We start from the raw sequence: 14,600 nt of genomic DNA on the forward strand, positions 1-14,600 counted from the left end.
TTAACATAATTATTGAATTTTTTTAAATAGTGGCTGCTTTTCAATAGTCCTAGAGCATACTTCTTTGTTCCTCTTACTGTCTCTATTAAAATTGTTGCTTTTGAATGTTAAGCTTGACACCCTGAATCAGACACTAGGTCACTGGTTCAGGCTTGCAGGTCAAGTAGCCGTCACTGATTACAGGCAGGGCCGGATCATTCCACGCAGGTAATTTTGTGAAGAAGCGGATTGATTTCTCAAGCCCGTTTTCTTTTTCTAGGTTGGGTCATCCTGCATGTGTGTGTATGAGAGAGAGGGGTGGGCGGAAGGGAAGAGAGAAAGAGGACAGAAACTCCTGGGAACATGTTATATATATCCATAAGCAAGCACTTGTCTGTGATTGTAAATCAGAAACTGTAAAATTAGGAAGTTCTTTGAAGTTTGCCCGAAACCTGCTCCACGGCCACCTGTTCCACTGGGGCCGGCAGTTGGATGGCCAGGCTCTGCGGCGATGGCTCAAGCTGTCACTGCACCGGAACGCTCCAGCCTGCCTTGGCCTGGCTGTCATCGCTGGCTTGGTCCTGCTCAGGCAGTTCACCGGTTTCTGTTGGACACCAGGCTTCCAATTAGAGAGAAGTCCCACTGTGTGGCCAGCCCCGCCAGTGCCGCTCTGAGCGGCCCCTTTGCCAAGGCCCGAGCTGACCTCCGCTCTGTCACAGATGGGCCAGCCCCACGCTCCTTCGTGCGCATTTGGAGGAGGGGGGTGGGGACAAACAGGGAAGCCACGGGGACTCAGAGTGGATAGTGGGCAGAAGTGCAGCTCCTCAGAGCTGGGAGAAGCTGGGCAGAGTTGACAGGACCCAAATGCTGACATTGCAGAGCAAGAGGGGACTTGGGGAAGACCCCGTCCTGAGCCCTGAGCACAGCAGGGAGCATTTTCTTACCAACTTCTGAATATTCATCTCAGGCTGGGCCTCACACCGAGGAGAGCCAGGAGCAGCTAACTGCCTCACGCCGGACCTGTCACACTGCTGATGGCGCGTGGCACGGCCAGCTTCCGCCCTGCCCCACTGCAGGGCCCGTGCAGTCCTGCCAGCCTAGGAGCCCTCTCGGCCTGGACTCAGGGACGGTGCCATCAGCAGCCCTCACATGGACTGTATTCTTCACTCGGAGTGAACAGGGACGAGCAAGCTGAATTTCTGTTAGCATAAGAAATAGAAAATTAGAGAACTCCATCTCTAATTCTCATCTAAGCTCTGCACTGCGTCTTTCTAGATAGAGGACTTGCTGAATGTGATTCATTATTTCGGGGCTGGTGTATGTGTCTTCTTTATTTCCCTATCAGCATTTTCTTTTTATTTTCATCCCTTTAATCACTCTCTTTCTCTGCCTGTCTCTTTCTCTCTGTCTTATTTTCTCTGTCTCCGTCTCTCCCTTGCATGCTTTCTGTCTCTCTTTCCAGGTACGGCATCTGTAACCCCCCCATTGGAAGCAATAATAAAGACGCCAGGCTGGGAACTGACATTTATGTACTCGGGCTTAGCTTGACTGGAACCATCGCAAAGTCTAAATAATGAATAGCCTGAAAGTGGCAAGGGTCTTCCCAGCTGTTCTTGGAATGATTCTGCGTCTCTTAAAAAAAAAAAAATTTTTTTTTTTTTAAATTTAGTCCGTGGAAGCAAAAACGAAGGGTGGGGGCTTCCCTGGTGGTGCAGTGGCTGAGAGTCCGCCTGCCGATGCAGGGGACACGGGTTCATGCCTCGGTCCGGGAAGATCCCACATGCCGCGGAGCGGCTGGGCCCGTGAGCCGTGGCCGCTGAGCCTACGCGTCCGGAGCCTGTGCTCCGCAACCGGAGAGGCCACAACAGTGAGAGGCCCGCGTACTGCAAAAAAAACAAAACAAACAAACAAAAAAAAACGAAGGGTGTCTTCACTGCTCTCTCCTCTCTGGAATTTTTCCTCCTTTTAATATTTGCAGTTGGTTTGGGAATTCCAGGACCGTCTCTCCCTGCTTGGCCTTTTTTTCTGCCCCATCTCTTTTTTTCTCTATGCAGACTGGTTAAAACAAAGAAAGCCCCTCTACCAGTCAGTGATACTCACTGAGAGAAGGCAGTACTTCTTTAAGGTGTTAGGTTGTCCCCAGGAGAAGATGGACGATTTTTCTGCTATAATAAGCAAGTTTCCACAATTAAGTGATGTGCTGTCTCTCTGTTTCTCCACTTGCATGACTTTGTTAGATTGACAAAGGGAATGGCCTCATGTCTCTTCCTATGTTTGTATGTCTGTCTCAATTGGAGAGTTCAGAGGAGGAGAATCTCCAAGAGACAGCAAGGGAAGTGTCACCTTTAGAGTCAGTGTTGTTTATTATATTAGACCCGGTAAGTGGAGACTCTGATCCTGGACACACTGCTGGGAAGCCAGGTCACATCATTAGGCGTAAAGTGACCTTCAGATACAGGCTCAGGCCTTGCAAAGACTAGGACGAGCTGATGCAGGTGTGAACCTTGGTCATGAGGAGGTGCACTCATGGTGACATCCACCTCGTGACACTACGCTTTCCCACTTCCTCTGTCTCTGACCACGCCAGGTTCATTCAGCTCCTCTTTTCTTTTCTCTCCTCTAATAAAAACACTTCCCCAAGTGCTGTCTGGGACTTTCTTCTCATTTCTTTACATTTCTCCTTAGAGAGCTACGCCAGTGGCTTCTAACCTGGAGCAAACGTCAGGATCACCCAAGAAATCTTAGGAAAAAATACAGACGCCTGAGCCCCACCCCACTAGGAGATTCTAGTCCAGCAGGTTCTGGGGTAAAGCCTGAGATTTGGGAATTGTTGAAGTTCTACCTTTGATTCCCATGCACACCTCTACTTCAGTTCCACAGCCCTAGACTGGGGTCCTAGAGGCCAGAGACCATTGTGTCCATTCTACCCAAAGCCTGTAGCCCTAACTGTGGCCGGCACGTTGAAGGTGGTAAGTAGCCAGTGGAGAAGCAGGCAAGATCCCCCATTCGTGCTGCTGACGTTTTTGGCTTCTCCTCTCATTGCAGATATTCCTGTTATTCCAGACCTGGAAGAAGTACAGGAGGAAGACTTTGTTTTGCAGGTGGCGGCCCCTCCCAGGTATGTTAAATTAATATGAAGTTGGCAGGAGGCAGGGACCATGCCACACACCATCTCCAGTGGTGCTGCCCCCCAGGGGACATCCAGATGTCTCTGGATGGGCTCCATCCCAGGGTTCCCATTTTATTAGACGTTTTCTCCCCACTTTGGTCCTTCCCAGCTGCCTACGAGGCTCTGGGTTGGTGCCCCGGCAGCACTCCTGGCACTGGTTCTGCCTGTGGTTCCTCCTCACATTCCGTCTTTCCTGCAGCATCCAGGTCAACCGGGTGATGACCTACCGTGACCTGGATAATGACCTCGTGAAGTACGCAGCCTTTCAGACCTTGGTGAGTGAGGCAGCTTCTGTGCAGAGGAGCAGGCTCCAGGCAGCATCCGTAGGGAGTTCTCAGTTTCTCCAAAGCCTTACAGCCTCTCCTCCGTGGGTCTCTGAGGCTGCCGGGCAACAGTCCCTTTGCCAGAGACATCATCCTCAGGTATTACAGCATCCCTGGACCCAACATATCCCAGCGTTCCCAGGGCCAGTCTCCTTCCTGCTTCCCTGGCTGCCCGCGTGGCATCAGTAGATATGCTGCTGTCATGCCTGCCATCCTGGTATTGACCTTCCCCCAAGGAGTGCCCAACCTGTAGGACATCATGGTGTTCCCTCAGTTCTCAGTGGCATTGGGGTCCACCCACAGTTTTGCTCTTTCACAAGGCATTTGCAATTTCGCAAGGCATTCTGGATTTGGGAAGTTCCACCACGCTCAACCTGGCCCCCCTCTCTTTGCCAGAGGTCGTTGTCCGAAGGCCTCCGAGGTGCACAGCCTGCCTTTTTTTTCTTTTTTCTTCCCTGCCCATTCACAGGATGGAGAGATCGACCTGAAGCTCCTCACCAAAGTCCTGGCGCCGGAGCATGAGGTTCGAGAGGTACGTAGCGGCGGCAGTGCCTGCCCCTCATTCCCGGGAACAGCTGGCTCCGAGGCTGGCCTCGGCAGGAGGCTGGCTGTGACCGAGGGGACGGCGTCCCCCAGCTCACCCCGCGATGCCTGTCTCGGCAGGATGACGTCAGCTGGGACTGGGACCGTCTGTACACTGAGGTGTCCTCAGAGCTCCTCAGCGAGTGGGATGTGCTGCAGACGGACAAGGAGGACCCCGTGGGACAGCAGCCCTCGCACACCTGAGCTCGGGGGTCGCTCTCCCTGCACACGGTCACCTCTGCTTTGGACTCGAGACACAGGCCATAAACCTAAAACTAAAGAAGCTTGCAAGCAGCTCAGAATTTTTATGTGGACTATTTTGTAATAAAAATATCTATTTTCAGTAGACCGCATTGGATCGTTCGACTGTAAGAAATTGCTTTTTTCTGTAGCCCTCTCTTCCGTTTCTTTCCAGCACTCCCTTGGAAAGATTCGTCAAGAGTGAAGAAGGGCATGTCTCCCCATCGTTGAAGCTTGGGAGGGAAAGCTAGATTCAGGGGGAGAAGCGGTGGTGCTCCTGGAAGCCGTTCAGTTCACAGAAGCCACAGCAGCTCCCCGGAGCATCTACCTGTGAGCACCTGGACGCAGGGATACGGGAGGTGGCATGCGGCTGCCTGCTGGGGTCCTGGGGAGGGCCTGGCCACATGCCTTTCTCACTTTGGACAGTCAGTTATGTTGGTGAAGTTGCGCTGTCTCCTTCGAGCTTTCGGTGGGCGCGATCAGATGACCCACTGCCCACGTCAGTGGGTGGCTCTTCTAACAGCACGCCCCTTTCCCCCCTCTTCCTGCAACCCATGCCTGGGGCTTCCAACGCACATGTTTCCTTTCTGCCACAGGTTCCCAGGGCCTTGTTTCTGGTTCTTATTAGCAGGGGCCAGCTCAGCAGCCCTGAGACGTCCACAGAAACACTCTCTCAGGGAGCCTGGGTCTCCGCTGACCTTTCAGCGGAGGTGTAGCTGTTTGTCTCCGTTGCTCCCCCCAAGCATCATTACTGCCAGTTTCCAAAATGTGCCAAGATCTGGAGCAGAGCCCAGTCCTTTTTCTAAACAGAGACATCTTTTGTTTTTGTTTTTCTCTTAACTCCCCAAGACATCTCATCTGAGGACAGGACGTCTCCCCGCCCACCTCTCCTAGATGCCACTCTGGGTCAGGCCCGCGCAGTCTGGCGGCAACTAACCAAGCCCCACTCCTGGCCGTGGGGAGTGCTGAGTGCTGAATGCTGCTCTCACCCTGCCTGGAAAGCCCTTCATTAAAATTCAGAAAAACAAAGAGGCTCAACACTTCAGAAACACACTGGGGGTTATTTTTTTCTGACTACAGTGCCCTTCCCTGGTGGGCCACCGGCTCCAGGGCAGGCAAAGAGAATACTTGTCTGTTAATTATAAACTCAGGGATTTAGTGGCTTTGGGGTCTCGTTTCCTCCTTTTCCAGAGTCACACTTTTAGCCCAGACAGCCCCTCTTTGGAATAATTCCCATGGTCACTGAGAAGTTTCCGTCCAGGCTGGTTTTTCTTGAGCCTGCAAGACTCTGAAACCCAAAGGAGGAATTGCTGTATTTTGAGTACCTTAATCACCGGCAAGTTCAACTGCCTCAGGACCCTGATAACCTTGAGGGTCTTCAGCCAGCTCGAGCGGGGCCTGGGGGTTGACTTCCTCCCTTTACTTCTCAGACACCTTTATGTTCCAACCAGCGTTGTCGCCCACCCGAGACTTCAGAGGGCCTCCCAAGAAGATGACCCAAGAGGGGTGATAGAATGGTTGAGCTTCGACAGGTACCTCAGCGTGGTTTTCCACAGACACCGGCGGGGGGGCGGCGGGGAGGAGGTGTGGAGTGGGCCTCCTGCATGTGGCGGATTGACTGGGTCCTTACCAGTTTCTCCCAGACTGGCTCGTGTCTGAGAAGCCCCAGCTGGTCTCTGGCAAAATCTCCCGTGGTGTCTTTGGCATGGGGTGGTAGCTGCAGAGCTGCTGTTCATAGGCTGGACCCTGGTGGGAAAGTCGGTTCCTTCATGAGATTCTGACTACCACGTAGGACGCACCAGGCGCTGTTCCAGACACTCCAAGCAAAACTCCCTTCTCTCAAAGCGCTTCCGTTCTGGTGGGGGAGATGGAGCAATAAGTAAGATAGAGAGGGCGTCAGATGGTAATCGGTGCTATGGAGAAAAATCCAGCAGGACGGGGAAGGGAGTGCTGGGCTCGGGGTGCAGTGTTAGGTGGGCGGTTAGGGAAGGTCTCACTGAGAAGGTGACATTTGAGCAAAGACCTGAAGAAGGTGAAGGAAGGAGCGGAACCGGTCCCTGGGGAAGAGCATTCCAAGGAGAGAGAAGAGTATTTGCAAAAGCCAAGAGCGGGGCATAGACCCGGCTTCTTTGAGTAGCGGCAGGAGGCGGTTGACTGGCGGGAGGGGACCAGGGGAGAGGAGACGCTGTGTCTTGCTGGGCCCAGCCCTGGGCCCACCACAGAAGAGGCCTCTGTGCATGTAGGGTCCGCTCTCCCCAGTGACACGCGCACCCTCAGGCTCCGTGGGCTCGTCAGGCCGCCTTTGGAAAACTTTCCTCAGAGGCCTGCACGGCCCCTCCATGCCTCGGCCTGGGAAGAAGGGTTGATGCCTCATCGAGGGAGAGGGGAACCGTGAGCTCTTCTGCCACAGAACTGAGGCCAGGCGGCTGCTGCCAGCTCCCGCAGGCGGGGGCGTGCCGTGTGTGGGGCAGATGGCAGTACCGTGAGGCCCCTGAGTGCCGCGCTCCCTGGAAACTTGTAGTTCTGATGAAAAGCTCAAGGAAGAAATTCTTGTGGGCAGGCCGGCCTGTGGCTGAACCCGAGGCCATCTCCACCCATGATGGTTGGCTCGTCTGCTAAACCCCAGGACACCCCCAGACAGGCTTCTGGAGCTACATGCTCCAGACGGAAGTGGACTCCAGTGCGGGCCCAGTGTTGCTGGACCCCAGAGTGCTGCTCACAGAGACCAAGGCCTTTCTTGCTTAGTGGTGAGGGCGGCTCCTGGGAGCATTGGTGCTGGAATGAAAGGTAGGATTTGCCACAGCAAGATAAGGAAGTTTAGCATCCTTGCTCTGCTTGCCCAAGCAGTGCTATGCTTTTCTCCCAGAGGCCAAAGAGTCAGTGGGGAAGGGCGTGAGTGGAGGGGGTAAGGAGCAGTGTCAAAGAACACAGATTCTGGAATCAGGCGGGCCTGGGGTCCAGTCGCATCTCTTCACTTAGTCGCTGTGGGTCCTTGAGCAAGCTGCTTTCCCCTTCTTTTCTTTTTTTTAATATATAAATTTATTTATTTATTTGTTTGTTTATTTATGGCTGAATTGGGTCTTTGTTGCTGCGCGGGGGCTTTCTCTAGTTGTGGTGAGTGGGGGCTACTCTTCGTTGCAGTGCGCGGGCTTCTCATTGCGGTGGTTTCTCCTGTTGTGGAGCACGGGCTCTAGGCGTGCGGGCTTCAGTAGTTGTGGCTCGCGGGCTCTAGAGCGCAGGCTCAGTAGTTGTGGCGCATGGGCTTAGTTGCTCCGCGGCATGTGGGATCTTCCCGGACCAGGGCTCGAACCCATGTCCCCTGCATTGGCAGGCGGATTCTTAACTACTGTGCCACCAGGGAAGCCCCTGCTTTCCCCTTCTGATCCTGTTTTTTCTCATCTATAAAATGGGGATAATCTTAGGATTGTAATGCCTGGTAAAATCTGACGGCTATTGGATTTTGGAACTGATGGGGTGGAAAAGTGAACCTAGGGAAAGTCACATTGGGTATTTTATTGCAACAACAAACATTTGCATCTCTCAAGGAGCTCCCACCTCCGTTTCCCCTCCTGCATCATCTTTCAGCCATGGATAGAGAATGGTTTGGTACCAGGGTTTTTTGTTTTGTTTTTATAACAACTTTATTGACGTTTAATTTGCATACCTTAAAATTTACCCCCTGAAAGTATACAATTCAGTGATTTTAGTAAATTTATGGAGCTGTGCAACCATAACCATAATTCTGTTTCCGGAACATTTTCATCATCCTATAAGGCTCCCTTGTGTCTGTTGACAGTTAATCCCCACTCCCACTCCCAGCCCCGGGCAACCACTGATCTGCCTACCGACTCTTGATTGGTTGTTTCTGGAAATTTCATATAAATGCACTCATATAACATGTGGTCTTTTGAGTCTGGCTGCGTGCACTTAGTGTATTTTCAAGGTCCATCCATGTCGTAGCATGTGCCAGTGGTTCATCCTTTGGAATGCTGAATGTTACTCTGTTGTATGGACACGTACCACATTTTGTTTATCCCTCAGTTAATGGACATTTGGGTTGTTTCTAGTTTGGGCTTAAGAATAAAGCCCCTGTGGACCTTCATGGCCATGTCTTTGTGTGGACAGATGTCTTCATTTCTCTAAGGTAGATTCCTAAGAGTGAAATTGCTGGGTCGGATGGTGTATTTATGTTTAACTTTTAAGAAACTGCCAAAACTGTTTTCCAGGGCATTGGTTTTGTTTGTTTGTTTGTTTGTTTTTCAGTGCTTTAGAGTATCAGGATTAATTCAGTAAAAATTAAGATTCTTTTTCTTGTCTCCTTTCCGTACGTGTTTCAAAGGTCACTGCTAAGTTTATAGGAGGCACCACCTCCTGATTCCTCCCTCCCTGACTTCTTTCTGTCATTGAGCTTATCTCTGTTGAGAGCACAGAGCTCATCGGTCTGCTCTCCCCACCAGCCTATAAGCTTCTTCAGGGTTAGACCGCGTGTTCTTTGAGTTTCTGTCAAGGCCTTTGCATATTCCAGGAGTTCAAAGTCACATAAGACATGGTCCTGACCCCAAGGAGCTTACAAGCTAGTAGAGAAATAGACAAGATTCCTCTGTGTTCTCAAAGCATTGGTTTTGAAAAACAGAGGCTTTCCGGATGAGTGGAGGAGCCCAAATGATCCACTGCAAAGTGCAGGTGAAGAGAGAGAAAGGGAGCTTGGTTTTTCCACTAAGAAATACAGAGGTGGGTTGGTTTGCTTAAAGCAGGGGTCAGCGTACCACAGCCTGTGGACCAAATCCAGCCCGCCACCTGTTCTTGTTAACTTTCACTGGAACACGGCCATGCTCCTTAATTTACATACTGTCTATGGCTGCTTTGGGGCTGCAGTAGCAGAACTGAGTTGTGACAGAGACCATGTGGCCGGCAAAGCCTGAATTATTTACTCTCTGGCCCTTTACAGAAAAAGTTTACCAATTCCTCCTTAGACGGAAGAATGAAGGTGAGAAATAACAGCCGCAGACTCCCAAAGTTCAGCTGCTTGTTGCTGTTCAGAAACGCAATCGCAGCAGGAGTGATTGGAGTTAGATGTAAGGAAAGACTGGAAGGGTGGGAAGATTCTGGCTCCTAAAAGAGAGCCACAAATTTCCCTTAAGAAAAGGAAAAAACAAACAAAAACCACTTATCAGTTGCAGCAAAGTTGGGACAAAATCCATCTGGAGACAAAAAGCTGGAAAGGGTGACTGGGTTCCTTGGCCTTTGATCCTGTTTGAGATGTGGGGTGAGGGGGGTCTCTCGGAATCAAATACCTTTGGCGGCAGGCTCAGAATAATGATGAGGAAGCCCAGTGGAAGGGGGTTAGGAGCAAGGGAGGGAGAAAAGCCCGATTTCTCCTTTGGTGAAGTAGAAATCAGAAAGTAAGGGTGTCGGGAGCAGCGAGAGAAAGAGGCTGCCCCTCTTGTGGCCAAGGCGGAGTGAATTAATTCCCGGCATATGTTCCCAGCATCTGTCGTGGTGACCTGGACCGGAGGGGTCAGCGAGAGAGGGGACCGTGCCAGCGCCGAGCATTAGCCCAGAATGCCCGGGCCACAGAGGCTTTTGGCTTCCACAGAATGATGGCTGTCCAGCTCTCCTAGCAGCATCTGCCGCAGCTGCAGCAAACAGTGCTGCGGGGGGGGGAGGGAGTGCTCCCCACAAGAGAACACCTGCTGTGAAGGGGCTGGACGAAGACCAGAAAGAGTCCTGCAAAAGGCCGTCTCTTCCAGGTCTCGGGCTGCAGTGGATTCGACCCGCCAGACGCGCGTCCTGCCAGCAGACTGGAGGTGATGCACAGGACGGCACTGAGAGGGGCAGGGGCAGGGGAGCCACAGCCCTGGATGGAAAGAACGCGCAGGGTTGGAACGCCCTCCTAAGTGCCAGTCTCAGAAACCCCCCGGATACTATTTGGGCTGCTCGGTGCTAAAGTGTCCCTCAGGAATCAGAGGTCAACCCGGAGGGGGCAAGGTAAGAGGGCACGGAGGCTAAGAATGCAGACGATGCCAAGTTCAAGTCCCTGTGCTTCCAGGTCACAGCTGCATACTTCCTCGTGCGTCCGTTTTCTCATCTATAGAGTGAGGTAGAAAACAATTCCTGTCTTTGTTGTAGAATTATGATGATTAAACCACATACTATACGTCAAGTGTCCGGCACGAAGGAAGCACTCGATGGTGATTAGTTCTGATCACACTGGGTGGACAGGCAACATTCCCCCTGATGGCAAGTCACGGGCATTAGGCGCTGACAGCACCTATGTGGGCATCTAACCCAAGGTCGTGGGCTGGAGGCCCACAGACTGACTTCGACCCACAGGACATGATTGATTTGGCCAACACATAAGTTTGTTTTTTTTAATTGAAGTATAGTTGATTTACAGTGTTGTGCCAATCTCTACTGTACAGCAAAGTGACTCAGTTTTATACATATATACATTCTTTTTTTTTTTTTGCGGTACGCGGGCCTCTCACTGTTGTGGCCTCTCCCGTTGCGGAGCACAGGCTCCAGACGCGCAGGCTCAGCGGCCATGGCTCATGGGCCCAGCCGCTCCGCGGCATGTGGGATCTTCCCGGACCGGGGCACGAACCCGCATCCCCCTCATCGGCAGACGGACCCCCAACCACTGCGCCACCAGGGAAGCCCCATATACATTCTTTTTTAATATTCTTTTCCATTATGGTTTATCACAGGGTATTGAATATACTTCTCTGTGCAATAAAGTAGGACCTTGCTGTTGATCCATTCTAAATGTAATAGTCTACATGTACCAACCCCAAAGTCCCAGTCCATTCCTCTCCTTCCCACCCCGCTCCCCATCCTTGGCAACCACAAGTCTGTTCTGTGTCTATGAGTCTGTTTCTGTTTTGTAGATACGTTCATTTGTGTCATAGTTTAGATTCCACATATAAGTGACATCATATGGTATTTGTCTTTTCTCTTTCTGACTTACTTCACTTAGTATGATAATCTCTAGTTGCATCCCAACACACGACTTTTTAATTATTTGGTTAATTACCAACATTTAAAATGGAAAGGTTTCACATTAAACCCAGATTGCCAGCCTCTCTTAGGAAATTGGGAGATCTGTCCACCTTGGGGCCACAGTCACTAGGGCAGTGACTGACATGAGCAGAGAGGCCAGAGCTCCCCTGGGTAAGGGCAGGTCAGCACGCCCCACCCCACTCTCACCCTCACCCTCACCCTCACTTACATTTCTGCCTGGACACTGCAGGCACTGACTTTGAGACACCTGCCCCACCTCCTCATTTTGCCTGTAAGGGTCCTGTTCGCCAGGGGCACTCACCCAAGGTCATGGATACTGGAACTCGAGTCCTGACTTGCAGGCTGGCCAGTGTCCTTTGTCAGTAACCAGGACCCCCTGCCTGATGGATAAGCTAAAACCACACGAGCTCTGGAGAAGATCCAGTTTCCCTACCCTGGAGTCATCCCCCTCTGATCAGGAAGCTTAACCCTGTTTCCATCATGGGTCTGACAAGAGTTTGAGCAGAGTCCTGGGATATTTCCAGGGCCAATAACTGGACCCTCCGCCATTTGCCCTCCACTGAATTGTTTAAACTCTGCCCTGGAGCTGACGGCATTTGCTCGGGATGAGGGTCCAGCTCAGCAGTCAACGTTAGCAGGTTCGCCTTCTTTCCGTGGCTGCCACCAGTGCGTCAGTCGTGCGACTGAGGTGTGACGGAGAAGGGGGCAGCTGAGGCTGCAGGGAATGTGTCTGGCTTTCAGGCTTCAGGGACAGGAGAGCACACCCCATCCGCCGGCCAGCAGGGTCCCCATGCCGAGCTCAGGAGGAGGGACAGCCCTGGCTGCGCCACTCAGCTCGCCCTTCAGGAGAACTTGCACAAGGAGTGATGTGCCTTCAGGGTCAGCCTGCAGGCCGAGGCCATGAGCTTCCCAGGCAGCAGCCAGCCAGTTGCTGAACGTGGCGGCGGTGCAGGGCTCACCGATCCTGGCCAGCACAGGACTCCTCTGCGACAGTCTTTGCACCAGAGCTCCCCTGGGTCTGACCAGGGCTTTCTCAGAGCTGCACAGCGATCTGAGACCCTTGCTATCCAATCCTCCTTCCTCCCCTCTCTCTTCACAGCTGTCAGACCTTCATCACCACCTGAAGCCTCTCCCTGTTACCTCCTGCTTCCTCTCCCCTTTATCTTTCTGTCCTGGTGTCCTTCTCACAGGACCCAAACAGTGGGCCTGGGGTGGTCCAGCTAGACTTGGTGAGGAAAGATTCCCAGGCAGGGCTGAGAGGAGACAGCTGGTTAGGGGTGTGGGTAGCGGTTTCTCCCCCAAATCTATATGCCTCCCAAACCCCAGTGGCATGGCTGGGGTGTGGGCTGGGTTTGGAGAGGGATAGACGGGGGTTGACCAGAGCTCGATCACTCTCTCACTCATGGAAGTGCCGCCTTAGAACCCAGTCCAGCTGAGGAGGCCTGAGAAGGAGAAACTGCAATCCCACAGTGGACATGTGGCAAAAGAATCTGGTGTCCTCTCAGCAGGAGAAGAAGATAGCTCCCTTTCTTTGCTGGGGTCGGGCACGAAGAGCCTCTGTTGGTGGCTTTATGGGCAGAGAACAGGGGGAGTCACGGTTACCAGGCCTACCAGGAGACAGGGTGTGCCCTCCAGAGGGCCACATGTTACCCATCATGGTCTGGAGGCGTCACTGCTGAAGGTGGGAGAAGAGGTGGTGTTTAGGCGACTGTGCCGAGATCTCTCCAGGAGCAGGGACCTGGTAGCCGAGCCCCCCATGCCACACAGCGGTCGGGGCGGCATGCTGTCCGCCGGCAGAGGGGAGGCTGCCTCGGGCTTTGTGAAGGGCCAGGCTCATCCTGACTGAAGCCCAGTGGGCAGCACCACACTGTACCTAAGGCACAGCGCCCTCCAAGGTGCTCGTGCAGTTTTAAGGACAAAGACACTGCAACCAAGACTGAACAAGGAAGCCACCTCCCAGGGTGTAGCTGGAGGAGATAGCACTTGGTAGGGGAAGCTAAGCAAAGAGAAGAAGTCAGTTTAGCTCTTTAACTAGAGAACAGAGAAAACAAGAATAAAACCGAAACCTGGATAAGGCAGGGCAGGGCAGAGCGGGGCGGGGATGCTACATAGGGGCAGGAGGGAACCTTTTAGGGTAATGGAAATGTTCCATAATTTGATTGTGGAGATGTTTACATGTCTGTTTATAAAACTCATCAAACTATCCACTTAAAAAAGGGTGTTTTTTTATTGTATGTAACTTGTACCTCAATAAGCATGACTTTAAAAAGATTCTCCCCATCACTCCCTCATCACCTCAGGTAGCCGAGCTGGCCGAGTTTCTGTTTGTCCCACAGCATCGTACCAATTTTTGCAACATCCCCTGTGCCATGGTGCCCGGCAGCTTGGCCGTCCCTGAGAACTGGGTCGGGAAGCAGAGAGGCCCTGCAGTGCCACCTCCGCCCCTGCCCCTCAGACTAGGGGTCTGCTGAGACTCCGGAGCTAGCTTTAAAATTTTATCTGCAGTTTAATTTTCCATGATTTTCTATGAAAGGGAAATACAGCAAGTTTGACTAGGTAGGCAATTTGTAGTCCAATTTGAAGTAAAATACAGGCATTTGGGAATCATTTTTGACTTTCTAATGGGAACGCAGGTCCGTTGAACACAGAGCAAGGAAGGACACAAGGAACCTTAAAGACCCAAGACCTTTTAAAATAGATGTGACCCTAGAGAGAGCAGGCTGTGCCATGTAATGCATTGCAAGAAATCTTTCGACCTGGGGGATGAGCAGAGACGTAGGAACATCTGATGCCCGATCTTTAAAAAAAAAAAGTTTCTCTCTTTAAAAGCTTACAAATCCCATTAAAAAAATATGATCTTTACTAACATATTCACCAAATTATGCATCTACATATATACATAATCACTGAACTAAAAACTGTATATCTAAATATAGTGAATATCCCTATTACCCTGCCCTGCCCCGTCTCATTTCACCACCCTCCCCAGAGGTGACCATGATGTCCTTCCAGAGGTTTCTGTGCACCTGCATACACATGGACGTACAAATAGAGACCCAGAGCTTGGTTTTATTTATGTAGTAGTGACCATTCTGCAGGCATGGCCCACATTTTGCTTCATCCACTTCACAACACATCCTGTGGAACCTTCCTCTTGGTACCACTCTTCCGCATTCTTTTCAATGGTGGACATTATTCCGTAGGTTTCGCTACCCCACAGTTCCATCCCCTCATCAGCCCTTCCATGCGATGGTCATGCAGACTGAGCCCACTTCCTTCCACCCTGA

At 51.8% G+C, this 14,600-nt stretch overlaps 1 protein-coding gene across 5 annotated transcripts in view; it reads left to right on the forward strand.

The window, feature by feature from the left end:
* The window catches only part of IFT43 (intraflagellar transport 43), a 97,731-nt gene extending 83,549 nt beyond the window's left edge, over nucleotides 1-14,182 (forward strand). For 3 of the 5 annotated variants that reach the window (XM_004262263.3, XM_033409212.2, XM_033409267.2), the window contains 6 exons: nucleotides 3,025-3,097; nucleotides 3,348-3,423; nucleotides 3,941-4,003; nucleotides 4,135-4,623; nucleotides 5,724-5,825; nucleotides 10,044-14,182. In XM_004262263.3, the coding sequence (XP_004262311.1) occupies nucleotides 3,025-3,097; nucleotides 3,348-3,423; nucleotides 3,941-4,003; nucleotides 4,135-4,257 (335 nt within the window). In that variant the 3' untranslated portion in view covers nucleotides 4,258-4,623; nucleotides 5,724-5,825; nucleotides 10,044-14,182. Of the gene's footprint in view, nucleotides 1-3,024; nucleotides 3,098-3,347; nucleotides 3,424-3,940; nucleotides 4,004-4,134; nucleotides 4,624-5,723 lie in introns of all 5 variants that reach the window. The other 2 variants (XM_049706837.1, XM_049706836.1) reach the window with 2 other exon arrangements.
* The last annotated feature ends 418 nt before the right edge of the window (nucleotides 14,183-14,600 follow it).

This window comes from Orcinus orca, chromosome 2 (genome assembly GCF_937001465.1).
Source record: "Orcinus orca chromosome 2, mOrcOrc1.1, whole genome shotgun sequence".
NCBI classification, from domain to species: Eukaryota; Metazoa; Chordata; class Mammalia; order Artiodactyla; family Delphinidae; genus Orcinus; species Orcinus orca.